Genomic DNA, 27,724 nt, shown 5'->3' on the forward strand with positions numbered 1-27,724 from the left:
AATTTTCCTCACTACAGCCACTACTGGCAGGAAAAGCCAAAATATAGATCACATGTTCAGAACTTGCACCACATGGAACAGAATGGGAAGATTTTACTGGGAAGACTCCCATGGGAGAGTGGGGTATTTAAAGTCAATATGGGGAGAGAGACAACTTTCAAAGAGGAGTTATTATTGTAAGGAGGCAGAAGGCTCAGAAAACCAACTTGGTGTTTCACTGTCTTGTCTAGAATCAACCCTGCCTTGATCTTAATCCTCTAACAAAAAAGAAAGAAAACACTGTTTCCCTCCTGTTTTCCATTTTCCTTCAGTTTTAGTGATTATTATTCATCAAAAATTCTCCGGCAGCTACTGGGATTTGTTGAAAATAAACTATACTTCAGCAGTGGTTTAGGGGGAGCCATATTTTCTCTGTCCCTTTTAATATCTTCACTCTCCTTTAGAGCTTTTATTTTATCGCTGCTTGTTGCATCCCTTTGCTGATTCTCTCCTGGTGCAGTTGCTTCTCTGTCTTTTCTCTCCATTTTCTCTGATTTATTTTCTTTTTTTTCTTCCTGTCACTGGCTTAGTACCAGGAGATGGATACTAATGTCTCGTTCAAGCACCATAACTGCTGTGTCAAGATGACAGGCTCAGCAGGCTGCCATGATTCTAATACTGACTAAAGAGCAGATCTGCTACACGTTGATTAATTGGTAGGGAGGGGGAACAGATAAGGTTGCCGCTTTCTATCCAAAAATGCATTTTCCCTTTCCTTGAAGAAAGCATCCCAAGTTGCACAGCAGGTCTCTTTCCACAGAGATCAAGGGACATTTTCTCTCAGCATACTGTTAATTGATATTTTATAATAGTCCCTTTCTTCAACATCATTTAATCATTAGTCCTTTAATTTTCTCAGCACCATCTGCAAAAATCAAGGATCAATTCTAATCTTGCTATGGATGAAGAAACTGAGGCATATATTTCAGGGAGAGATACAATATCACTTAATTTGTCAGTTCAAGGTCATAGAATCACAGACCTTAAGTTGGAAGGGAGAATTCTAACTCCCTCATTTTGCAGGTGAAGTCATTGAATCCCAGAAGACCTGTTCAAGGTCATAGTGTTAGTGGATAATTAATTCAGCCACATTCTGTCAAAATCTTGGAGGTCTCCTTTTATAAAATATTTACAGCATTTACACACCTAGAGAAATCATATGTTAGAAGTATATTTGCTTGGCATATCCATATCCACATATATAAATCTATCTACAAATTTCCTAAAGTTGCACTTCACAATGCTAGTTCCGTGGTTTGAATAGTTTTTGAGTCTGGCACTAGATTCTGCAGTGTAAGTTATTTACTAGTAATCACTGGGGCCTCCAGGAGCGAGTGTGCAGGTTCCAAAATGAAACTAAAGAATTCATTTGGCTCTATTCTTCATGCAAGGCTTTTGATTCAGTTTTTGCATAAAAATAATCTGATAGCCTTGGAGTAATAGAGTTTTCACTCTTAGGAGTCAAATCAAATCTTTTAAGTAAATAAGGACATAATTGCTTTTGAAGAGGTAGATCATTAGCTTCATAACTCATTGAAATGAGCAAGTTCAACATGGTTAAAACCCAGCACGTCATGTTGAGAAAACATTCTTACTGTCAAGTTGTATAACTAGAAAACCTTCTGAGGGTTTTGAATCCCATGTTTTGGGTTAGAAAAAATGTCATGACATTTCCAGGAATAATGAACTACTAGAATTTGGAATATATGTGGTTTATAAGCCTAAGGAAAATACATGGGTGTAATGTGGCTTATGTAATACGTGACCATGTAGTTGGAAGACAAAAGAAATGACCTCTTGACATACCTTCCAGCTCCATCATTCTAAGACAATAGCTCATCAATAACACTCTGAACAAGGTCAAACATAACACATATACTTTAAAGGGCTTCTTTTAAGTAGGCAAGTCTTATGACAGTCCCCAAAGGCACATAAACTCCAAGTCTCTTAGAGAGAGGAGGAGACTTCAAATTTCTTAGCAATGCCATCTCTCCAGTATCCCAGATTTTAATTTTAGGGATTTATCGCAAACACAGTACTCTGAGAAAGACAGGTCATTTAGCTTGGAATAAAATCAGTAGGTGATTAAAATTAACCTTCCTAATTATACTCCAAAGTCACAGCACAGACTTTAGAATGCTGCTGTAAAACAGTCTGAAAAATTTTAAATTTTTCTTTAAACTGGATCAGTAGCTGAATTTAAAGGCAGCTGAAACTCAGCAGAAAACCATTCTGAGAAAGCCCCACCAGCAGTGCCTCCTGGTCACCTGTGCTGAAAATTGTTCCATAATCAGATCCTGATGCTTACAACTTACCTGGAGTTAACAGTTTCTCATTATCACTTGGGTGTGTGCTATGAGGTCTCAGCTGGTGAGAAAATGTCAAGTGCTCACTAACCCTTAAGATATTGAAGATGTAATTCTCTTCACAATCTCTGCCAAGCAAAGTGGTATTGGCAAGATTAGCTGTTCATTTTTTAAAGATTGTAGAACATTTCTCTTGGGAATTTGGTTGTGAGTCAGAGCCAGATTAAAAAACTGGGTGCTGGGAACAAAAATAATCCAAAACATAGAAATGCATCTAGTCCCACCAGTGAGAGACCATTAGTACAAGAAAGGATGATGTTCAGGGCTTCTTCTCACAAAGGCCACCAGAAGTGATGTTCAACTTTTCACTAAGGGCTTGAAAGAAAGAGACAGCACTGTTAGAAAGGAAAATGATTTGAAGGAGAAGGGAGATGAAGAAGCCAAGAGAAAAATGTTCATGAACTATATGAAGGATAAACACATCCATTGGGGCATGCAATTATAGTAATAGGGAAATGCAGAAATAAACTGATTTTGTTCCCTGTGCTGCTGTAATGATTGATGTATATATAATTTGTTGTTCAAGTCGTTTTAGTCATGCCTGGCTCTCGTGAACTCATTTAGGGTTTTCTAGGCAAAGATACTGAAGTGGTTTGCCATTTCCCTCTCCAGCTCATTTTATAGATGAGGAAACTGAGACTAACAAGGTTAAGTGACTTATCTAGAGTCATACAACTAGGAAGTATCAGAGACCAAACTCGAACTCCAGTTCCAGCATTCTGTAACCTATCTGCCCTAATCTCTAATTAATAATTTAGGAGGGAATTATGATGTGGATGATGGACTATCAAAAATTATTTTAATGAAATTTAGCACAAAAGTTATTAAAATCCCTAAAAACTCTCTCCTTTGAATTTTTACAACGTCTAGAAGCAAGTATTAACTTTGCTTTCAAAATGAAGAAAATTAAGTATAGCAAAATAGAATGCTGTGATAATTGTGGAAATATATAGAGAAGAATTGCATTTGTTTAATACATATTGGATTACTTGCCGTCTAGGGAAGGGAGTGGGAGGAAGGGAGGGAAAAAAATTGGAACACAAGGTTTTGCAAGAGCGAATATTGAAAGCTATATTTGGTGTGTTTTGAAAATAAAAAGCTTTAATAAAAAAAAAAAAGATAGTATGCTGGCCACCTCCTTATTCACTCTCTTCTTGCTCATTATCATTCTGGCTAGAAATTGGAGGCTGCCAGCCAAGGCCTTTGGGCACTTTTTATATAATTTCCTGGGTTTTATGGTTTTTGTCTTTGGTTTTTGCTTTGGTTTTTATTTTGTTTTTCAAAACCAATAGGTATTTGGAAACATAGGAAAACTCACCAATGGTTGCTATTAGTTATATCTTGACTTAAAAAAAAAGGTATGCAGAGCTAAAGGTTAGTTAGAGGCTACCAAGTTGAGAAGAGAGCATTTAGGCTTCCTAATTTTTCCGCTAAATCAGGCTCCATATCTCATTTAAAATATTCTGCTTCTCTCCTCTCCCCCAACAACAGCCTTTAAATTCTGCTCCTACCAGTGCAAAACTTAAGCATTGTTGCAATGTTTGAATATGGGCTTCCATGGTGGAATAAGAGTGTGTGCCCTCGAAAAGGAACAAATGCTCTCATTTCCATCCATAAGTATGGAGCCAGTTTAACTGAAAGGGTTAATATTGAAGATGATTGATTTGTTACTCTGAGTGTTTCTGGTTCTTTGGAAAAGCTGTAATTGGAACAAAACCATTGGTCTTCTCAGACATCCTCAGATTGACAATGGGCAGCACAAGTGTTCTTATATGCTGCTGACATGCAAGGTAATGTAGTCAAGCAGCATTTGCAGGGTCCTCATCCTGACAAGTTTATAGGCACTTAGGCATTGATAGTATGACTGCCAAAAAAGCTTCAATACCTATTCAAGTGTGCTTTCTAAATGAAACACATGCTTTTTTATTTAACTTGTAAAACTCTCTTGGTTTCATTCACCTAACTTGGTATCTTCATAGAACCAATCCCTTAAATTATTCCTTTATTTCCTTAGAAGTGATAGGGGCTATACTTGGTATTCCCTTTTTAGTTATACCAAATGAATAAAACTCAAAAGATACAATGATCCAGAGTACTGAGTCATTTTATAACATCACTTGTTAGTTTTTAATTTCTTGAGTTGGGTTTGACCTAGATGTGATGTAGGGTTGGGGAGGGAGGGTAGATAAAACATCAATAACCACTCTCTGTGTTTATAATCTAAAAAGATTCCAAAAACTTTTCACATATATTAATGAAAAGTGGATATTGGAAACATCCCTGTGTATCCAATGAAAACCTTCTTAAAGATTTTGTCAATTTATGTCAAATTTTTGTGCATGAATAAATCTTAAAGATTAGGCAATATATTTGAAACATGAAGTTTAGAGAGATGAGATTAGGGTATGTCTCTTTTTACTGAACTGCTGTAAAACTTATATAAGTGTTGCATGATCTTTAAGTCCCATATTTGTAAGAATTGTAAAGGGAAATGTCCTTACCTTTCTCTTCCACTTCAATAGAGGCATTGAGGACAATAATGTTGATTATTAAAAATAAAATACTTCCCAGTCTTAAAGTACAATATAAATGCCTAATTTTTTAATGTGATTACAATACCTGACAGAAATGTATGCATCCACATTTTGCAAAAAATTCCAGATAAACTGGCATTCAGAATTGTTCTTGAATAAAAATTTATACAAGCAAATGTCATGGTTAAGGTTCTGTGTCAGATGTTACTGAGTTTTTCCAAGCTCAGTGTTACTACTGGATTAAAAGAAAAGGGAAAAAAAAAGGATCACTTGGACCCTAAAGAGGTGACAGTTTATTCTTGCAAGGGAAAGTGGAAAATGTGCAGGAGAATGAAGGGAACCAGATTTTGTATATATGTGTACACAAACATATATATGTACATACATACACATATATATACACACATATGTATGTTATATTACCTATTATTTCTTATAATATACTATTATATAGTCATATATATTAAAGTTAACAGGAAACTGGAACTAAAATATGTACATAGTAAGAAACTTAGTTGTGTTTCTTGAATTCAAGGACAAATTAAATTTTAGGGTAACAAATGGGGTTTTGTAATCCAAAATCTTTTTGTAATTGATAGAATATTGGACTTGGGAGAAGGCTAAAATGGGTTTTTAATTCTCCCTCAGACATTTACTGACTACATTACCCTGGGCACTCTGGGCCTCAGTTTTCCACATCTATAAAATGAAAAGTTGGATATGATGAAGTTCCTTCCAGATCTGAATCTATAGGATGACCTTATGAAAGAGACTGTGGGATATAAATGCTTCATTGCTGCCAGTGATCTTTGAGAAAATATGGTCAATGGAATAGGGACCATTGGCCTGGCGACAGACCAATATTCTCCCAGTTTTCAAATGTTTGGTGGGCCTGAGGAAATTTTTATGTCAATTCTTGCTAAAAATCTGTAATGCATTAAAGGGACAGTTTGTGGGCACTTGCTTAGAAAATTAAGAGATGATGAATATGTGATATAGGTTTACTGGATTTCTAAATCGGGGTGAAAACATGATTGGATTTCAGCAAGATATCTGACAAATGCATCATGGTATCTTTGGGTAAAACATGAAGAAATACAGATTGGGATACAAACAGTTAAATCGAGAACTAATTGAATAAGAACAAAGAATTTTGATGAATGAAATCTATGTAATATTTTAAGATTCTGTCCTTGGCATATATTCCTGCCTATTTGAAAGCCCACAGTAGTACAGGTTAAGATCCTAGGCAGATCTGTAACTAAAAGTGCAAGTGAGTTTCCTAGCTTTTCTTACAGGGAAGAATTTCAGCAAATTTGAAAATCGAGAAGATGTGGTTCAGTTTCTTTCTGTCATCCAATTTTCTTTACAGAACTATTGACTACTTACTTTTATAAACAGATGAGTGTTCATTTTCATAGCTGTGGTTCATCTCCCCAAAAGACATTTCTAACCCTCAGATTCTATATGCTGAGAAACTCTAGCTGTAACTTATCAGTATAGACCATTCTTAGTCTTCTTTCTGGACCCAGGTGATGTTTATATGCTGTTTTAAGTTTTCGCTTGGATTATGTTATTTTATCTTTGAAAAAACTCCATGACATTGGAGTGCATTTGCACTAGTGCATTTTGCAAATGAGAAACAAAGATTTCAAGAGAGTACTATGACTAGACCATAGTCGTAAAGCTTATAGGTGTAAGAACTAGATCTTAAAGCCAATTTTTTTTTAACTATTAAATCAGTACTCTACCTCTATATCAGAATAAAATACATTATAAAAGGAATTTGGTTGTATTAAAGTAATTTCTAATTGTTTCCTCCAGTTCAAGTATATTGTAAATGTAATGTGATGGCAATTAGACAGAAAAGCAGAAGCACCAAGAAGTGAATGAAAAGTGTTCTATGTATCCAGAAATTTAAATTCTTGGTTGGACTAAATGACATTTGAGGTGTCTTCCAGCTCTAAATCATCTATAATTCTAGGTAAGTTTATAATCTGATGTAGTCAGCTCTAGTATAGTGGGCAGAGAGAGCATGGCATATAGAATGAATAAGACCTAAATCCAATTCTCACCTCTGACACTCAAGACCTTTATGACAAGTTTTAAGCAGGCCCCTTAATGTCTATTTGCTGCAAGGAGCTCCCTCAGACTTACTCAATAAATCAAATAAAGTTCTAATCTTCACCTTAGAGGAAGGCCCACTAGTTGTCCCTTCTGCAGTTACCCCAGTGAAGTTATAGACCTCTCTTCACAAAGCTATTTATATCTCATACCTATTATATGACATTTCTAATCTGCGGACTTCCTAAAAGTTAGTAGTTTTAAGTCATGGGATTATCTTTATAGGCAAGTACTTTGCTGGTCTTCAATCCCCTCGAGTGAGTTCAAATTTGGATTCTTCTTATCCTGAATTCAACTGTGCATAATCCACTTCACATTGTATAATTTTCTTTCAAATTAAATGTCATTTGTTCATTTAGCTTATCATGAAAAGAAGGGAAAAGTACAACCCTTAAAAGAAACAAAAGATTGTTTGATATTAAAAAAAGAAGTGAGTCAGTATTCTGGTAACATTCATTTTATAAAATACCTTACAAGAACAGATAAAGTACTTGAGGTTACATAATAACCAGAATTGGAAAAGAACGCTGAATAAAATATAAATTAATTGAACACATAACTATATTTGCCACATGTTAGACAAAATTTTAAAAGTATCTTTTTTTTTTTTTTTTTTGCTGATAAAATAGCTATTTGGAAGAAAACCCTTCAATATGCACTCAATTTCTGTCTTTTTTTTCTGGAAACTTTTCCTAGAACCTTTAAATTCCAGGTTAACAGGTAGTACCTGAAACTATTTAAAATGTACTATAGTTTGCTTCCAAATCTGTCAAGCTTAAGACACAAAAAATTTAAAATATAACCAAGTCAGATACTAAGTGCAAAGTAAAGCTTCAAGTTGAAAATCTGAGAGGAAAAAAAATTCCAAACATCTACAGGAAATGCTTCTGGTGCATAAAAAAATTCACATTATGAAGAAATCTTTGCCAAGTGTTCTTGGAATGTGAAATACTGACAGTTATAAAAAGTGGGCCCTTGGGAGTTACGATCAGGGCTCTAATGACCATTTGCCAACGTGTGAAGGTTCAGGAATAGGAAAGAAGAATAAGAGCCATTTCTTTGGAAAGGAGTTAGGCTGAAGCATGGTTAGCTTTTAGAGTTAACTCTGGTTAACTTTTAGAGAGTCTCGCTAGGATATCAATCTTATTTTCCTAGCAGTACAATAATAGATATTAAAAAACCAAATAAACAGCAGAAGCTAGAGATGAGAGAACTGGAAAGTCAATGGGGAAAGTCTGTTCACAAAAAACCTCACAGGAATTTAAATTTCATCCATTCACCTTCCTATCATACAGAATACTGATCAAAATAAACAATTCTGTAGATATTCTTGACACATACAGAAAAAAATATATATATATATATGTGTGTGTGTATATATATATACACACACACATATATATACTTTTTAGGTTACAGATACATAAAATCTAGACGTCTTCTAACTGTAGAAGCACAAGTTTTTGTTAAGTAGAGGGAGTTTTTAGTATCTTAGATATTTTCAAAATAATCTTTCTGATGTCCCCTATAAAAGAGAGCAACAATTCTTTCAAAAAACATCTGATATTTAATATAATGTTTGATGTATCTCTTTTCTTTGCTGCCAAAGAATTTCTGATAGGTTCATTTGAGATGAAAAACATTTGAGATGTAAACTGTTGAACACAAAAGTAGATATTTTGATCAGTTGGAAAGTTTTCTGTGCATGAAAGTTTTCACTTTTAAAATAGTGCTCATTGATTTGAAGATCTTAGATCAAATTTATTAAATGTTCAACTATCTTTGCTGACAGATAGGTGAAGGCTCACTTTAAGTTCTGAAAACCTGTAGAAGTTGTAATGCATTATTTTTTCATCAATTTTGTGAAGGTAAGAGGAACAGATTGCTATTCTAATAAAGAAGCCACTTGTTTCTTAATAGCACACATATACAACCAGAAATTTCTTTAACATGGCTAATGTAGGATATGGTGTTTCCTTTATGAAGGAACCAATGCACAAAACTGAAAGCTGTGAATGCTATCAAAAGAAAAGTGAAGAAATTAAGTTACCGCAATCCAGAAAAGGGAGAATAAAAATATAGTCATTTGGGCTTTGGTATGCTTATTCACAGAATGAACAGTGAATGCAAAAAGCAAATTCCCCTTTCTGGCCAACCATCAGCTGAGAGATATTTGCAGAAATCAAGCAATAGAATGAAGAGCCCTAACTTGTATCTGCAGAAGTCTCAAGTCTTTTTGATCATCTACTACTGTGGGACTTAAAAATTAAAAATTAATAGGTGCAGTTCTGAAAAGAATTGAGTTTATGATGTTTTTCCTCTACCCCTGCTACCAACTACCCCGGGAATATTGGAATTAGTTTTGGGCAATGCTAATGTGTATTGGGCCTGCTTTTTTTGTCAACATTTTGTATCAGATATTTGGCAAATATTCTTCAAATTACTGTAGACTGCAGGTGAATTTATCCCTGATGTTAGGCTTCCTCAGTCAGATATCTTTGACAACATACTACTATGCCAATGAGGAAGGAGAGTGGCAGAAGACACATACTAAGCTCAAGATTAGTTTATATTAGAAAAGAATATTCTTAGGTGGACCAGGCAATTCAGGATGAAGGAGGACATTGATTTAGCTTTATCTTATTTTCTGTCTTTCTGTAAGGCAAAGAAATATGAAAATAGCCCTGAAATCCAAAAATAAGGCAAAGAAATATGAAAATAGCCCTGAAATCCAAAAAGAGCTATTTAAAAAATATTGTCTTAAAATTAGAGGTCATTTTGCAAAGAGAAGATCAGATATAACAAGGAAAGATTAATCTAGGGTCAGCTAGTGTCAGTTTGTGCAGTTCCTAAAATTGTGCTGGCTATATGTAGCAGGTACTTAATATTTGCTAATTGATTAAATTTTACAAAATGGCTTCTGAAAGAACCACCTCTGTATGATAAGACTGAAGAATTTTTAGATACTTTCACTTAATTAGAAGGGGCAATGAAGGAGTGAGTCTACAAATTAAATATGGATTCTAATTTGAGTGCACAAGGAGGAAATTACTAGGAACTTTGGAAAAATATATTGCCACAGTAGCATTAGCACTTAACAGTGCATCAAAGATTTAAAGTTTCCAAGCTAATATGAACTGGTTCCCAAAGCCGTTATGAACCAAGTATAATCATTCAAACAGGAAATGAACTGTATTCCACTCTGGAAAAAAACGTTTGACCATAATTTTATGTGAAAATTATTAACATAATTCAAAGAGGAGGCCGCATTATTCAGTATGCCCAAAGGTAGTGGAGGCATAAATAGCAGGTGACCTCATTAAATAACTTCACTATAGCATTTGAATTTCACGAATATCTGCAGCAGTTGTATGGCCATCTCTTAGATTTTGGAGAACTGTGATGATCTAGATCAGATTTTGGTAGATGAAACACCCCAGTATCTACAGTAAAAGGAAAGGTAGTTCTTTATCACTGCGCAAATACCTCAGAAAGGATAGTTCCTTGATAAAATAATGCATTATACATTGAGATTCTACCCCTCTCATCCTCCTCCCACCACCCCAAACTGATGGTTTCAGAAGAAAAGACTCAGTAGTGAAGGCCACATACTTTTTTTTTTTTTTTGCATTTGTTCACTAAGTTAAAATTCAAAAATCATTAACATATATAAACTGGAGAAACAGAAATGGGCACGTGAAGGGGAAAATCAAATTGAAATAAATCCTGATGATTCTGCTGCTGATGTGGATGGGAGAGAAGTTACTAGGAAATGCTACAGTAGACTTGTCTATACTACAAAGGGTCACATATAGGTCACATACAGTACAGATATCAAATTAAACAAAACAAAACAAAACTGTAACTTGCCAACTTGTAAACAAGGAAAAGCATTTCACAGATTCAAAGTTCAAGGGAAGTAAACTTCTTTAAATTATTTTTTTTTTTTGTCAGTTCAACCCTGATTTAAAAGTATGGCTAGCAAAAATATTGTAAGCCGCACGCAGCCCATTTACATCTTCAGTATAGCAGCTGTCTTCCTTTGAAAAGCTGCACCAGTCGGGCTTTCTTCTATGCAAAGGAGAGAAAAAACTTTCTCTTCTGAAATCCATCTTGCATTTGCTCTCCCTTACACATTCCTAGAATTCCTCATCTGCTGATTTCCATTTGAGAGATTCAAAATCCAGGCAGCTATAGATTTAGCCTTGGAGAAACAGGAGGAGGGAAGGCAAATTCTCTTAGGATGCTACGGGCCACGTCAACATTGTTCTGGGCTATCTCGAGGGCTCTTTTCACCTCTTCAAAAGCATAGCCCTCTCCCATAAGTTTTGCAATTTTTGCATCAACATTTTCCAATGCTGCTTCAGGACCATGGGCTTTTCTATGGTGAATTTCTGGTGCAGTCTTGCGGGGCCGTGGCTTAGGGGGTCTGGCAGGAGCTTGTGAACCATCTGTGTTAAAAAAAAAAAGAACATTGATATATAATGGGGAAAAGAGGGCTTCTCTCAAAGGTATTAATTTTGCAATAACATGGTACAATTAATTCACAAAAGCTAAAAGCATTTTACAAATAACATTTCAACAAATCTTTTCAAATGCTTCTTTGGAAGACAGAAAAAAGGGGAGGAAGGGAGCTATTATTCCCATTTAAAAGATGAGGAAGCCCAGATTACTATAAATAAATAGCAGAACACTAATTCACAATTCTATTTTCTTGGGTCACAAGAATGAAATGGAGAGAAAACCAACCAATTAGGCTGAGATAAAACCACAAGATAAAACCCTTTCTTCCCTTAGTTTAGTATTACAGTTGGTTCATTAGAAAGAGAAAATCTGCTGACATGAGATTATACTTCTTTAGCTCTCTAGTGAAGTTCCTATGAGATCAAATGAGATTATCTGTAAAAAAAAATTGCTTAGCTCAATGCCTAGAACATAGTAGGTGATATATAAATGCTTATTTATAGTGGCAATTATATAACTGCAAGGTCCAAGAAATTAAAGTTTTTACGAAGTGTAAAGTGTAAAGTTTTTACAAATGAAAAATCCAATGGATCATTGAATATTGGCCACAGCAGAGATGCTTTGGCTAGACATATCTTCTAAGGTCTCTTCTTTAATTTTTCAATTTAATGGAATCACAAAACCAGAACTGAAAGGGACTTCAGAGGTTCTGTAGTTTAACCTTCTTAAAGATGAAGAAACAGGCCAAGTAATTCACTTGCCTACAGTCACATAGGTACTAAGTGTCAGAGGTGAGATTTGAACCAGTTCTTTAATTCCAGAACCAGACTCTTTCCATTGCATTATGCTGCTTTCCTATTGTTAAGAATGCATGTTTTGATAGTGACTGGAAAGAAAAAAGTCAAAATAGCATGTTTCCAAACTTTTTAAAGTCAATGAATCATGATGACTAAAATCTTGATGATCTGCCCAAATACATTTAATTCCTTTTCCACAATCAAAACTGAGAACATTAAGAAGTCTTGTTTTAGAAAATGTACAAGGAGCAGAAATGTAGGAAGCAAAGAGTACACTAACTTAACTTTCAGTTGATTCGCATGATAAAAGCAGTTTGTCAAAGTTAAACAAATTACAAGGATGCTCAAGAGAGGAGAGCAACATGAACAGGATAAAGAAAATTAATTATAAGCAAAAATTCTATACTGATCCCTAGGCATCATCTTGCTTACTTGAGAGAGCACTTTAGCTATTTCTAAAAATATAGACTATCCCTGCCTAAAATAAAATTTTAAATTATACCCACTAAATATTACAATTTATATATATAATGGAATATTTTAAACAAAAATAATACAAATGAAAATAACAATAAGACTGATCACCACATTAATATATTTCTGCTATTGGTTGTCCTTCAATCTCAAAGAGCACTATGACATCAGGGAGGTGGTACCATGACATGCGAGTGAGTTGGATTTCAGTGAAGGTGGGCTGCACAAAGTCACCTCAGTATATTTCTACAAATATCTCAAAGGCACAAAAGATTGACCAAACTCATTCAGTCCTAATCATGGTACTACTGAAGCTAGAAAACAAATCTCTTGGCTCTCATTCTGTCATAGTCTCTTATTCTTTTGTATTCCTCCAGCTCAAGTGAGTAAGACTGGATGGGTGGGAGAGGGGGATCCAAAGACAAGCTTCTTCATGAATCATTATCCTTAATGACATTTCCATTGAACTGAAACCACTTTAAAATTACTTATGCTTTCTTCTTTTCCCTCTCCTCCAACTCCTTTATAAACGGGAATAGAGCCTCAATGGTTTTCCACCAAAGATAAACTTTTTGTCAATTACAGATTTAAACAAGATCAAGATAGTATTATCTTTAAAAAAGGCCCATGAAACCATATAACAAAAACAAAGGATGTGGATTCAGAATAAATCTGAATAACTACACAAGTTTTATTTTATGTTTTGTGATTATGATTTAAGATTATATGTGTTAAAAACAAAGGATGATGCCATATGGATTTAGAATAAATTTGAATATACAAGTTTTATTTTATGTTTTGTGATTATGATTTAAGATGATATGTGTATATATTATATATGTGTTTGTAATCAGCAATGTTCATTAGCAGCAAATTGCTAAGTACATGAATTTCTTTGTTTTGAAGTTTCATTAATTTTCCTTTTAACTATTTCCATTAGAGTCAGCATAGTGGACAGAGTAATGGACCTAGAGTCAGGGAAGGCTTGAGTTCAAATATCAACTCAGACATTTGCTAGGTGTGTGACCTTGGGTACAAACTTCAATCTGCTAACTCATCTATAAAATAGGGATAATTGTATACTTGCTTCATAGGGTTGTTGAGAGGATAAAGGGAGAAGTAATAGATAAAGCACTTTGCAAAACTTAAAGCATTTTTTCAATTTCCACATATTATATAATTTGGACAATGAATTAATCCTTTAGGTTTCTAATTATTTTTCCATAAACTATCAGAAATTTTTTAAAAATTCAAACTGTTCTCTGATGGGATAATTAAAAAAGAATTCAATAGGAGATTAGGGTTTTAAAGAGAAAAATCAAGATTTTCAAAAGATTTCTCTGAAATCAGACTGTTTATCACTAGCATAAAACATTTAATAATAACAAATAAATGATAAGATTGACAATAAGTATTTATTGAAATAGTTACTACGTGTCAGGAACTATGTTAAGGTCTTTACAAATATTATCTCATTTGGCTTTCACAAAATGGATTCTATTATTAACCCTATTTTATAGTTTAGGAAAGAAAGAAAAACCAAAGTTAAGTGACTTGTCCAAGATCATGCAGCTAGTAAGTACAGTTTGATGTGGGATCTGAACCCATCTCTTCTTGACTCTAAGCCCAATACTCTATTAACTTTACTTTTTACTTATCTCCATTAACTCTCCTTCATTGCCTATCAATTAAATTTCCATTTACTTAAAATAGAACTAATGTCTCCTTTACAATCTTCACTAATTCTCAGAAGTTGCTTTGTATTGTGTGCTATATTGTGTAGTATTTAAAAAAAAATGGAACTGAAGCTGTGCAAGCTTTATCTGCTCTGAGAGGCTGACATCTAAAAATGGCAATTTCTGACTAGTTTTTAAATATGTTTATACTAACCGAATTTAACTAAAGTATTTTAAGTTTGTCATGAATAATGCTAGTTCTGCCACACAGTTCTGATTGACTAGAAACTTGTTTTAATGCTGGACCAGAGGAAAGGACCCACATTAGTAAAAAATATCTGTAGCAGATCTTTTCGTAGTGACAAGGAATTGGAGAATGAGTGGATGCCCATTAATTGGGGAATGGCTGAATAAGTTAAGGTACTTGAATGTAATGGAATATTACTGTTCTGTAAGAAATGATGAGCACGATGATTTTAGAAAAGTCTGAAAAGACTTACATGAAATGATACTAAGTAAAATGAGTAGAACCAAGCTAATGTTATACACAGTGGCAACAAGATTATGTGATGATCAACTGTGATGGACTTGGTTCTTTTCAACAATGAGGTGATTCAAGACAATTCCATTTTCTCTCTCTCTCTTTTTTTTAAATAAATTTTTATTGACAAAACCCATGCCAGGGTAATTTTTTACAACATTATCCCTTGCACTCACTTCTGTTCCGATTTTTCTCCTCCCTCCCTTCACCCCCTCCCCTAGATGGCAAGCAGTCCTATACATGTTAAACTAGATACAATATATGTGTGCAGAACCGAACAATTTTCTTGTTGCACAGGGAGAATTGGATTCAGAAGGTATAAATAACCCGGGAAGAAAAACAAAAATGCAAGCAGTTTATATTCATTTCCCAGTGTTCTTTCTTTGGGTACAGCTGCTTCTGTCCATCCTTGATCAATTGAAACTGAGTTAGATCTCTTTATTGAAAAAATCCACTTCCATCAGAATACATCCTCAAACAGTATCGTTGTTGAGGTATATAATGATCTCCTGGTTCTGCTCATTTCACTCAGCATCAGTTCATGTAAGTCTCTCCAACTGTATCTGTATTCATCCTACTAGTCATTTCTTACACAACAATAATATTCCATAACATTCATATACCACAATTTACCCAACCATTCTCCAATTGATGGGCATCCATTCATTTTCCAGCTTCTGGACACTACAAACAGGGCTGCCACAAATATTTTGGCACATACAGTTCCCTTTCCCTTCTTTAATATCTCTTTGGGGTATAAGCCCAGTAGAAACATTGCTGGATCAAAGGGTATGCACAGTTTGATAACTTTTTGAGCATAGCTCCAAATTGCTCTCCAGAATGGCTGATGTGTTCACAATTCCACCAACAATGTATCAGTGTCCCTGTTTTCCCACATCCCCTCCAACATTCCGCATTATCTTTCCCCGTCATTGTAGCCAATCTGACAGGTGTGTAATGGTATCTCAGAGTTGTCTTAATTTGCATTTCTCTGATTAATAATGATTTGGAGCATATTTTCATATGGCTATAGTTTTAATTTCTTCATCTAAGAATTGTCTGTTCATATCCTTTGGCCATTTATCAATTGGATAATGGCTTGATTTCTTATAAATTAGAGTCAATTCTCTATATATTTTGGAAATGAGGCCTTTATCAGAACCTTTGACTGTAAAAATGTTTTCCCAGTTTATTGTTTCCCTTCTAATCTTAAGACAATTCCAATTGACTTGGGATGGAAAATGCCATCTGTATCCAAAGGGAAAAAAAAAAACAATTAAAGACTGAATGCAGATCAAAGCACACTGTGTTCATCTTTATTTTAGTTTTTTTTTTTTTTCCTCAGGGTTTTCTTTTTTTTTCTTATTTTTCTTTCACAATATGACTAATATGGACATATGTTTAAAATGATTATATATGTATACTCTATATCAGATTGCTGTTTTGGGGTAGAAGAAAAAAAATTTGAAATTCAAAATCTTATTGAATGTTGAAATGTTGAATGTTAAATATTGAAATGAATGTTGAAAACCACTTTACATGTATTTGGAAAAAGTAAAATCCTATTAAGTAGAGGAAAAGGAGAATATTAGAAATCAAATAAGAAAGGACAGCAATAAAAAGTAAAAAAAAAATCAACCTTGATTTAGGAAAAAATAATACAAAATTCTCATAGAACTTTGAATATCTTCTGTTTTTACAAATATGAAAGTGTCTATTAAACATCCCATTGTATTTCTCTTTTAGTCTCTGTGAAGGAGACAGTACTTAAAAAAAAGAGGAGGGAAAAAAGCCTGATATTCCATAGAATGTTCCAGAACCATGGTTCTTCATCACCTCTGTAGCGTCTTCTTAAATCTCTCTTTCTTTCTTTCTTTTTTTTTTTTGGTGGCGGGCAAGTTCATCCGTACTTCTAGATGTTATTTTTTTCCTTTTGGAAATGTAATCATTTAGTAATTTGGTAAGAGCATAGGATCTGGTACTATTAAATTTTAAATCTTTATTCTGCCAATAAAATTATGCTATTCCTGAGTAAATCATTTAATTTCTCAATATATTCTACTTACCAGAGCTATAAAATGGGAATACTACCACTAAAGACTGTTTTAGTAGAGGGTAGTAGGGATTAATTAATCTTAATTGCAATATAGGAGCTAAAAAGACTATTAATATGAAAGGGCAATAGTTTCACGTCTACATTGGTAATTAATACATCCCAAAAGTTAAGGAATAAGAAATATTTCCAATGATCATCAAGGTCATGTGAGAGAGGAAAACACAAGTTTTGTTATATACCTTTAATTCTACAGTAAGTTACCATGTTATAATTTATAACATAAATTATAAAGCACAGTATCAATAAGCAAGAACTGTTAACATGAATAAATATAAAGGTAGTTGATGATTAAAGAATTATGTTTAGCAAACCAACTGAAAGATCATTTCTCTATCACACTAGCAGCACTTGGAGAGTGTTCTTCACCAGTTCCAGATGTTCCACACTTACAAGTCTTACTCTTTTTTGACAATGTTCCTCACAAGTCTAAAGTACCTGACATCATTTGATCATGCATGTTAGCAGAAAGATGCAATGATACAGAAGTAGAAAACTTTAATCACAATGTAGCTTTTGTCATATGTTATATAATACTTAACTCTAAAGTAATGAGGTTTTGGGTTTTTTAAAAGATAAAGTACTTAGACATTAAATTAGCCATCTAAATGTTTAAATAGCATTCTTTTTAGTCACTTTGGAAGCTATCTAATTATGCCAATAAAATTTTCATCAATTACAAATATCTTTGAATGATCCTTCTGGAAAATTATTTTTTAAAAAACGTAGAAGTTTAATATTATCCAACTGTAGTAACCAACCTTATTTAGCAAAATTGTCTCTGAACTATTTGCATCAGTTTTGGAAAATCAAAACTCTCACAAGTTAGAGATTTTTCATTATGAGGATTCATTAAAGAATCTCTTCCCAAAAAGGAGTTGCGCAAATGTTTTCAGTAATGACAATAACTGTGCAGTCTGCCAAGATAAGGACTTTAAAGTGGGTTGTGTTTGTTTGGGTGTATAACTTCTGGTATATTTGTTTAAACAATAGCCACAATGCTTTAGAGTCACACCTTATCTAAATGTTTTCCAGTTGATTTACCTTCCTAATTACATTTTGCTTTGGCTAATGTGGGAATCATTTTTCATTCACTGAGGACATACCATATAAGGAGGAATGGCCTAGAAAAGGGCTGGATAGAATGGAGAAGCCCAACTAGGATAAAATGTATTTTAACTAATTCAGGTAGACAAATTAAGAACTGAAGTAATATGCTGCTATTTTGTAGAGAAGGAAAGCAAGGAACATAAAGGTTAAACCATTTGTCAAAGGTCATTCAGAATATAATAACTAAGAATACAGATCACCTAATTCTTAGACCAATATTCTTTTTAAAATAGCTATTTCATTCTTTAATCATCTTTATAATCTTCATCTGTCTTACTCAATGACATGGAAAACAATTATCAACATAGTATGGAAACCTACAGCAGTGAGGCTTCCATTTTGTAGTCTTTAGTCTTCCCCATCTCTTTGGAATCCCTGATGAGATTAGAATTTAGAAGTAATTTTAATCCCACTAAGAAATCTAAACCTTTGATCAATTCAAGAAAAGATATATCCTTACTTTTCATCTTCTTTAAGGATATGCTCACAATACAACTAAGAATTATATACATTTGTTCCTTTTGTAGCCACAGAAAAATTTTTTTTTCTTAGTTACTATAAAATGTGAGCTACAAATTACTTCAGAGTTTTCTGTTTAATGAGGGGAACTCTACTGGCCAGATTTCTTTCTAAGCAAAATTACTTGCAAATATACTTCTGTTAGACTTTTAATTAAAGAATAGACTATTTTCTTTCATGGTATATACTATTGTGCATGCTGTTGGGGAAATTTTTTAACTTAATTATTAGATATCTTTCTAGAAAAAAAGATAACAAGCATCCTTGAATTGTTTTAAAAAAAGAAAGAAAGAAAAAAAGAGCATCTGTATAAAGGATTATAAAGGATCTTTTCCCATTATCACCTAATGGTTAATACCCTTTTCAGTGTCAAATTATAACTGGTTTTTAAAAAGTTATCAAGCTCTAATGCTTCAGCAGATTGTAAGCTTCTTGGAATCAGGGTTTCTTCTATGTGTATTTGTATTCTGAAAGTCTAGCTTAGCCCAGTGCCCTATACACAATGGATGTTTGCTATACTGAACTGGACATGTCATACTTTCACTATGGATAAGATAACACTATATAGAGCAGCCAAAAATTCTGTATGAACCTAAACAAATTAGATGGAAAATTCTGAAGAGTCTTATTCCATTATATAAAATAAGTTTCTTTATGGAGCACCATATATTAATGAGACACAAGAGCTGCTAAATTAAAATTTCCTTTAAAATGATATTAAATATATTTCAAATTATAAATTTGAATATATAACATCAGAATACATGTATTTTGAATAGTATATACTTTTAATATACATTTATTTCTTTAATATGTTCAACATATTCAATTTAAATATATATTCACTCTATATTCAAATGTTATATATTAAAACAATTTGAAATCTAGAAAATAATACTAAATATACATCAATGATTTATCAACTTTATAAATATGAATATCAAACTTAACATAAAGATAATATTTTAACTAACTGAAGTTAAAAAAAGAGAACCTTCAATACTTATATAGGGCAAAAAGCATGACTCTATGTTTACATAATAAATCACTGACAAAGGCTGTATTATAAATGAAGAGTTCTAACTCTTAGGAAACTATTCTTCTTACTAAAAATAAAAGGGTGAGGGGGAGAGGGATTTAATAATAAATCCCAGAAGTAATGGTATTTGAATAGAATTGGAAAGAAAAAATGGCAAGGGAATTTAACTGGTTAAAAGATATAAGGAACCCTATATGCCCTATCTCTGTGCCTTTATGAATTCTACTGTAAGAAGACAGACCAGTTAATCCTGGAATTTATTCCATAAACTGGAATTATTGCCACCATAAAAACAACCTTCCAATTACAGGAGGACATGATTTAACATGGAGTTTTCATTTAATTCAAATTAAAATCTTGATATACATCATGGTGGATAATTATGATAGTTAAAGTTGAGGATATAACATATGATTTTAGGGGATACTTTCTAGACATAGTTATGGAAAATATATAGACATGAAAGTAATATTTATAAGCAATATGTGCTGAATATCACAGGTACATAAGTTATTAATTAAAAAAGGAAGCAGCCTGAAGGAGAATGTTACAATGTTAATTTAGTAGAACTAAGTTAACACTCCATAACACTGCTGAAGGTTTAAAATAATTTTGGGGGAGGGGTGAAAAAACCTTAAAATACGCCTTAGAAGTCTTACTATGAAATTAAGCAGAATAGACAATTCTTGTGTGAAATACAAGGGTTGCCAAGTGAAAGAAGATAAGGTGGGAATATATGATCCTATTATAAAATTCATTTGATCTCTATTGAAATGGAAAAGGAAAATATTTCCATACTAGTAAACAAGAATAATAGAGATACTGTGGCACTGAGGATAAAGAGTTGGCTCCAGAAACAAGAACTGTGTTCAAGTCCTTCCTGGTACAAAATGGCATTAAGATGCTGGACGAACCATTTAACCTCTTATTCCCCCTACCTCCCTTCTCCATACTTTGATCCTGCCCTCATTCTCTAATATTCTAAGTTGTGGTTCTCTACACAGAAGAGGTGTGATCTCTTCTTGGGTCTGTTCCCTTATACCACTAATATCACAAACTTGCCTTATCTCTAAGTGCAATATAGGAAAATATTTATTCCAATGTGGATTTGGAAGGGCTTGTATTATAAGAAGTGTTACTTTCTACTGAATTTTAGTTATGACCTAGAATTACCTTAGAATATGATGTTAGGCTTCAAAAATATAATGCATTTTAAGCTTTTTTCAAGCAAACATTAAAATCATGTGTTACTATACAATCCCAAAGAAAGAAGTGAATATGGAATATTGGAAAACACTTATACATTTACTTAAAAATCCCTGTAAAATATTTTTTAAAGGACTACAAGATAAAGGATTACTATTTGCATGAATACATGTGTCTAGGAATAAGATTCCTTTCACATATTTCTAACTTAAAATTTCTTTGGAATAGAATTTGTATTGTTAAGATGTTTTCTAAAAACTTTTAACAAGAAAAATTATGGAAAATATGTTAAGGCTTTATTGTGTATGTAGATGTGTATATACATAAATCATATAAAGCACAAAGACTCTTTAGACATGGAGATAAGAGGAAAGATTTTATAAATTAGGTCGTAAAGCACTTCTGAATTCTTCAAAAAATTCCTTCCACAAAAATGCTCTATATAAATGAGTCATTATCATTTATTTAAAGAGCCATAAAAAAAAAAAAAAGAAGAAATTGGGTTTGAAAGGTACAGCAATCATATCCAAATTCTCATCCTGTCATCTCCAAAAGGACAGAATAAAAAACACATTAGTTTCAGCAAATAAGGGCTATTAAAATCCCAAAGGCACACAGGCATCCAGTCTCAGAGTTTCATATGAAAAAAAACTAATCTGGAAGACAAGCTCAATCTCCCTACTATTTTGTCAAAATCTGTATAAAAAAAGAAAAAAGAAAAAAATATAGGACAGGATGGTAAGCCTCTGATCTGCATATGAACAAAGGCTCTAAATATTTACTCAAGAATAATCTGCTTAAGCCCTGAAGATTGAATATCTATAGAACATGCTCTAGAGAGGTTTAATGATTCTGCATTTAGGATCTTTAAACCTGGAAAGAGATCTCAGAGACTGTCCCATATAACTCCATACTTTGTAGATGAAGAAATTGAGTTTCCCTTATGTAAAGACATTTCCCCAAAAGTCACACAGGTTACTAGAAGAGTTTTGAACCCTGCAACTTTTACTCTAAATGAAGGGTTCTTTGAATAATTAGTAAACAAAATTAAATGTTAATAGACACAAACTATCCTTATAATTCTCTTGAGATTTGAGGTACTTGATACAATGTTGTTGATACAACATATGAATAGGGACCTGGCAATATTGATTATAAACTATAAATTTCACAGAAATTGATAGCAATGTAGTAAAGAAGATACCCAAAGTTCAATTATCTATTCAAAATAAACTAATATGTATTTGAGAAGAAAACTGTCTTCATAATATACATGTTGAGGAAAGAAATTCTTTAGGCAAATTGAATCCATTTTTTCTCAAAAAATCATTTTATCCTAAATTTGACAAATTATCATAGCTATTCCAACTGTCAACAGGTATCCCTGAAATAGATATCATCCTTGAAACTTAGATGAAAATGAAATTCTTTATGTAAAATTTGATTTTTTATTCTTTACACTTTGAAAATAGGAGCTTGTTCCCTGTTTTACCAAGTATCATAATGCAGGAAGAGTGCATTAATGTAAATGCTAGTTCATAAACTCTGTAAGATACTTCATGTATTTTGCTTTCCCAATGGGTTTATGCTCCACTCATTCAATTTTGTGAGGCCATTCATAATTTTAGGATGAGGGGGTCAGACTAAACGGCTACTGCTCCAGACTTAGAATTCTAAATTTTATACTAATCAGACCCCAGAAAAAGTGAAAAAATACAAGAATGGATCAAAATATTGAGAGAGGGAAGGCCAGATGGATAGAGATTTCTAGCTGAGGTCTGAGTGTTTTCAAAGTGAGGCCATGTGCTCAGGCTGATGAAGCCCTACCTCTGCAACATTATATTCCTACAGAGGATTTGGTAAAAGAGCCATAGAGTCTGAGGTTTATTGGCTACAAACAGTTCCATAATTTAAGTGTTTTTCCTTTACTCAAGGCTTTGTGCCTTTGGATGACTTGCAAAGTTAGCAAAGTACCGCATAAATATTCATTCATAAAATACAGCTGTGACTTAGATGGGATGACTAAGGGTACCAAAATATAGAAGTGCAAACATTTTAATAACTTTTTTTAGAAGTGTAAATAATTTCTACATGTTACATTTACATTTTGATAACACAACTCTTTCAGAAGCAAAAAAAATTTTAAACGAGCTACTAAGTTCATGAGCTTCTGTTCTTAGATAATTATAGCCTAGGTAAGCTCCAACCCAGCTTGGCCCAATTCTACCTTCTGTTAAGCAGTCCTTCCTTCCTCTATCCAAGTAAAAATAGGAGACATAATTGTGAAGGGTTCAAAGTTTTCTTCCTACTTCCTTTTTTGCCTATTCAGTGAGGAGGTGAGAGTTCCCTTCAAGTTCATGATCATGACAGAAATTTATTATTGTTGACTGATTACAATGTTGATCTGATTACAATTTGAAACTTATTAATATTATTTATAATTTAAAATATTATAATAATTAAATAAAATGCAAGCACCTACCTAGCAAGGGTGGGTAGATTCTGACTCTATTTTAGGTAGAGGTGTGTCTTTGAATGGGACTGATTGGATGAAGTTTTCTCAGTTTGAGACTAAGTCACATGATCCCTGTGCCCAGGCCTTGAACCTTGGGATGCAGGAAGTTAGTGAAGTTACAGGAAGTGATGTGATCTGTAGGAAGCAGACAACATTGGTGACCACTGGTCAAGGATGGTTATGTCCTTTTAGTCTATCCAATGAAAGCCAGAAGCTGGTCAGGTTCCATAACACATAGTGGGAGTTGGGATGGCTCCCAGGTGTGTGTGTCTGGGATTCTCCCTGTAGGGACAAAATAAATGCTTTCTCTTTGTAGCTGAAGATGTCTCTGGTTAATTAATTTGGGAAAGGGGGTCCCCGTCCCACAGAGTTTATGGGGGCTCAGCCCAGGATCTGTGGCTTCTCAGAGAGATGACTGGGATCCTAATTCAAAGCAAGGGCCAGGTTGGATTTTCTCTGACCATCCTTGAGCTCAGCCTCTCAGCCTCCCTGCCTCCCTCTCTGTGAAGAATAGGCCTAGGAGAGACACTCAGATAAACCATGGGAGCACTGTCTGTTAATGTGTCCTTGGTCTGTCCTTAGGCAGTGTAGGTCCTGGGATCTTCAAGGCTTGGATGATCCGGGTTAAGGGGTGAGTGTCAGCAAAAAGGTTCCATTAATGACACAGGGCAGGGGCACTCTGGTGGGCCAGGAAGGTAGGCAACTCCTTCTGAGCTTGATCAGCCAAGTTGCTGGGGCTCAACTTTTTGTATTACAGGAGATCCAGCTGTGAGATTGGATGCTCTGATGATCCAGTGGAAGGGGTCGCACTCTGAATAGGGGACCCTGGGATCATCAAAGAGGGAGCAGTCCAACTCAAATCTTCAGAGCAAAAAGAAAAAAAAAAGTGCACTTTGGTATTTCTGTTGTATATGGGGAAGGGATGGTTCTCTTCCATGTAATTTTTGTCTGTGTTTATGTCTTTGTACAGAATGTCTCAAAAAGAGACAAAAGAGTTTTGTGAGCTAGAATTTGTTAAAAAGAGAAAGGCCGGCTTTCCTGTAGACTCAAACTCAAAGTTGGAACTGCAGGAAAGTCTATTGAGAGTGATGATTGGGGAATTTGGCAATTGGTCATTTCAAGATTTCAAAGTAATTCAATTAAATTGGGGCCTCCTGGAGGAGGATAGTGCATACATTAAAGATAGTGTTTTTCTTCCCTTACTGCAGCAGGGACACGAGGGGCCAGAGGGAGAGAAAAAAATATGCTCAATCTGTTTAGTGAAATTGGTTACTTGAGATATGATAGTAAAAGCAGTTTTATTATTGGGAATTTAAAGCTGTATTTGATTTGATTTTAAATTAAAATATAGATTATTAAAAACAAAGTTCTGGAAGCTTACCTTAGGGGAGGTCACATTTATATCCCCTAATTAGATGGTATGTTGCTTTCTAGAAATATATTGGGTAATTTGTAAAATTATGAGTTATGCCTTAAAATTTTGTCAGCTCTGCTGGATATATGTATACGTTGTATGGAATTTTGTCCAAAGTTATTGTGAATCTTAAAGTTTAAAGTTTAAAAAAGGGATTTAAAGACAAGGGACAAAAAAGATTGATTTGCAAAAGCAATTAATAATTTAAATGGAGCATCTAGTTAGAAGGGTTATTGGTTTGGGAGCATGTTAGAGAAAGGGAGAGAGTATGTTAGAGAAGGAGAGAGTATCGGGAGAGAATTGGGAGGAGAGAGAGAAATGGGACAGGGGAACAGATGGTGTGAGAGAAAGAGAAAGAAAGAGGAAAATGGCTTGTTGGAAATAGGGGAGAAGAGTTAGGTTGAACAGAAAGTTCCTAGTGGAACTTGCCATTTGCCAGGAGAAAGGAGACACCCTATGAGGCAGAGGCCTGTCTTTGGCTGGCAGACTGGATCCTGGGGGACTTGGCACTCTTAAAAAGCTAGTTGTGAGAAGTGGGGCTTGGGAAGCATGGTGGAGTTGGGAGAAATGCCATGTGGAATGGGGGGAAAGGATAAGAGGACCTTGTCAGATTAGATTGTCAGGTGACAATCTAATTTCCCCCTCTCCCCTCCATGAGGTTTGGTGCAACTGGTTTTTTTTTTTTTTAAACAAATTGAAGCTCTTTGGAGTTCCCCTCCCCTTTGCTGATTGAAACATTAATTGCTTATACTGTTTAAAGCAACAGCCTACATTTACATGGTGTTAATAACTGAATGTCTTATTTTTATTTTTCAAGTCTATAGCTGCTCTAAGAGGTTTGTTGGAACTGTAAGTTTTCTGAAAGAGATTTATTTCTATGATAACAAATGTGATCTATAATTTTCTTGAAGTATCTAGAGCAGAATTTTAATCTGATTTGATAAATTGATATGGCTATTTCCAAAAAGTTTATAGGGAGTCCTCAATTGGAGGAAGTTGACCACATTTTTTTTAAAGAATGAAGAAACTGTTAATTCTGATAAGGCTCTTTTATGTGAAATTTAGATATTCTATATTCTGTATGAATTTTAATTGATTGTACTATCATCTTAAAGTTGTACCCATTATTTAAAGGGACTCTAAGAATAATAATTTTTGCCTTTGTTCCTTTGAATATGTTTTTTGTTATAGACAATATGCAATTTAGAGTTTTTCTATGTACTGGACATTTAAAAAACAATATGATTTATATAATGTTGAACTTAACCATCTACTTAGCTATGAAAAAGAAGCTATGATTCTTATTGTAATCCTTGAGAGCTAGATTCATCTGAAGCTTTGATTAATGAGAATTGCTATTGGAGATAAAATCTCTTGGGACTGCAGCTTATATTTTTTTGGCGTTTTAAATTCAGGTATAACTGTCTGATCATCAAGCCAGTGATCTACCATCTAAAGGGAATATACCACAAGCTACTCAGAAGAAATTGTTACAGGTGGAAGTTAGTGTCTGGAAACGAATTAGAAGGACGATCTTCACCTCTGCTTAAGCTAGGATCCTTCTGACTCAATTTCCCAGTGGTGTTCTTTGAATGAGAACCCACCTGATTATTTCTGAGTTTGGCATAAGGTGGAATTGTTAAAATTAGGAAAGTTGCTTGAAGTAAGACTGCATTAAGGATGCTTTATCCTATATGTTTTGAAGGACCAGTTTTGATATTTAAATCATGTCCCCGATTTTTCCTCTTATAATAAATTTTTGTAATCAAAGCAAGTGGCCAGTGGAAGACACTGTATGTTGATGGAAGGCGGGGCTAGGTCTTAGGGATCCTCTGGAACCCTATCCCAGACCTGCTTACTTAACAAAGATCTATACTGCATTTTTCATGTTTTGCATGATCATGGGAGCTATATGGAAAAGAAAAGGGATTTTTGACAGCCAAACAATTTCCCATTCAGTATGCAGGGAAAACAATTACTGCTAGCTGTCCATGGATCTAGAGAAGTTACTGTTGTTTCCTAAAAGAAGGGGAATTCACTTCAGATGAAGGGAAGCAGGCTTACAGATCAGCTGCCTGTTTGCCCCTGACCATGGTACCTTTAATTTCCCAATTTCTGACTCCTGCATTTCCTCATATAGTTTCCAGGCAAGTAAATTCTGAAAGGACTGTTAAAAGGGCCTGCACATGTGCCCCTTGCAGGGGCTTCAAACTGCTTTAAATTTTGTTAACACCTGTACTAATTGGGTAAAAGCCTTTCCCTGTAAGGCCCTAGGGTTTTTGCTGGGAGAGATCATACTCACTGAAGGGTACATGTTCTAACCATTGCATCTGCTCCTTTGAGGGAACAAAAGAAATAATTTTGGGAAAACATTATTTGATATTTATCCTAAGAAAAGCTGTTTGAATGAAAGGCATTTATGATAGCCTCTTCTCCTTGCTCCAGCCTTCCTCTGGGTGGGGTTCCTGGTTCCTGTCCCTAGTAAGCCCCATATTAACTCCACTTTTGTTTATTCTTTCTCTTTTGCTCATATTTAGTCCTTGTATTTTTAATCTACTTGTGAGAGTTGCTTCTTCCAGACTCCAAGTCATGAAATTCCAACCACTTGGTCAAACTGAAATCACCTGAGACCTGATTCTGATACTCAGCACTGGACGCGGCTGCTGCTGCCTACAAGTCACTCATCTCCCCTCCTCAGTCCGGACCCACTGGGCAGGGCCATCGTTATGCCCCTTGTCGGCCTGAAGCAGTTCCAGAAGATGAGACCTTCGTCCCTTTGTCCCAATGAGTCTG

The 27,724-nt window shown here is 34.3% G+C and overlaps 1 protein-coding gene across 4 annotated transcripts in view; it reads right to left on the reverse strand.

Moving 5' to 3' along the window:
• Nucleotides 1–7,504: 7,504 nt before the first annotated feature.
• CBLB (Cbl proto-oncogene B) overlaps nt 7,505–27,724 on the reverse strand; it is a 222,083-nt gene continuing 201,863 nt past the window's right edge. For all 4 annotated transcript variants that reach the window (XM_051985227.1, XM_051985226.1, XM_051985224.1 and 1 more), the window contains one exon: nt 7,505–11,514. In XM_051985227.1, the coding sequence (XP_051841187.1) occupies nt 11,255–11,514 (260 nt within the window). In that variant the 3' untranslated portion in view covers nt 7,505–11,254. The remainder of the gene's footprint in view (nt 11,515–27,724) is intronic.

Source organism: Antechinus flavipes, chromosome 3, assembly GCF_016432865.1.
Source record: "Antechinus flavipes isolate AdamAnt ecotype Samford, QLD, Australia chromosome 3, AdamAnt_v2, whole genome shotgun sequence".
Classification (NCBI taxonomy): domain Eukaryota; kingdom Metazoa; phylum Chordata; class Mammalia; order Dasyuromorphia; family Dasyuridae; genus Antechinus; species Antechinus flavipes.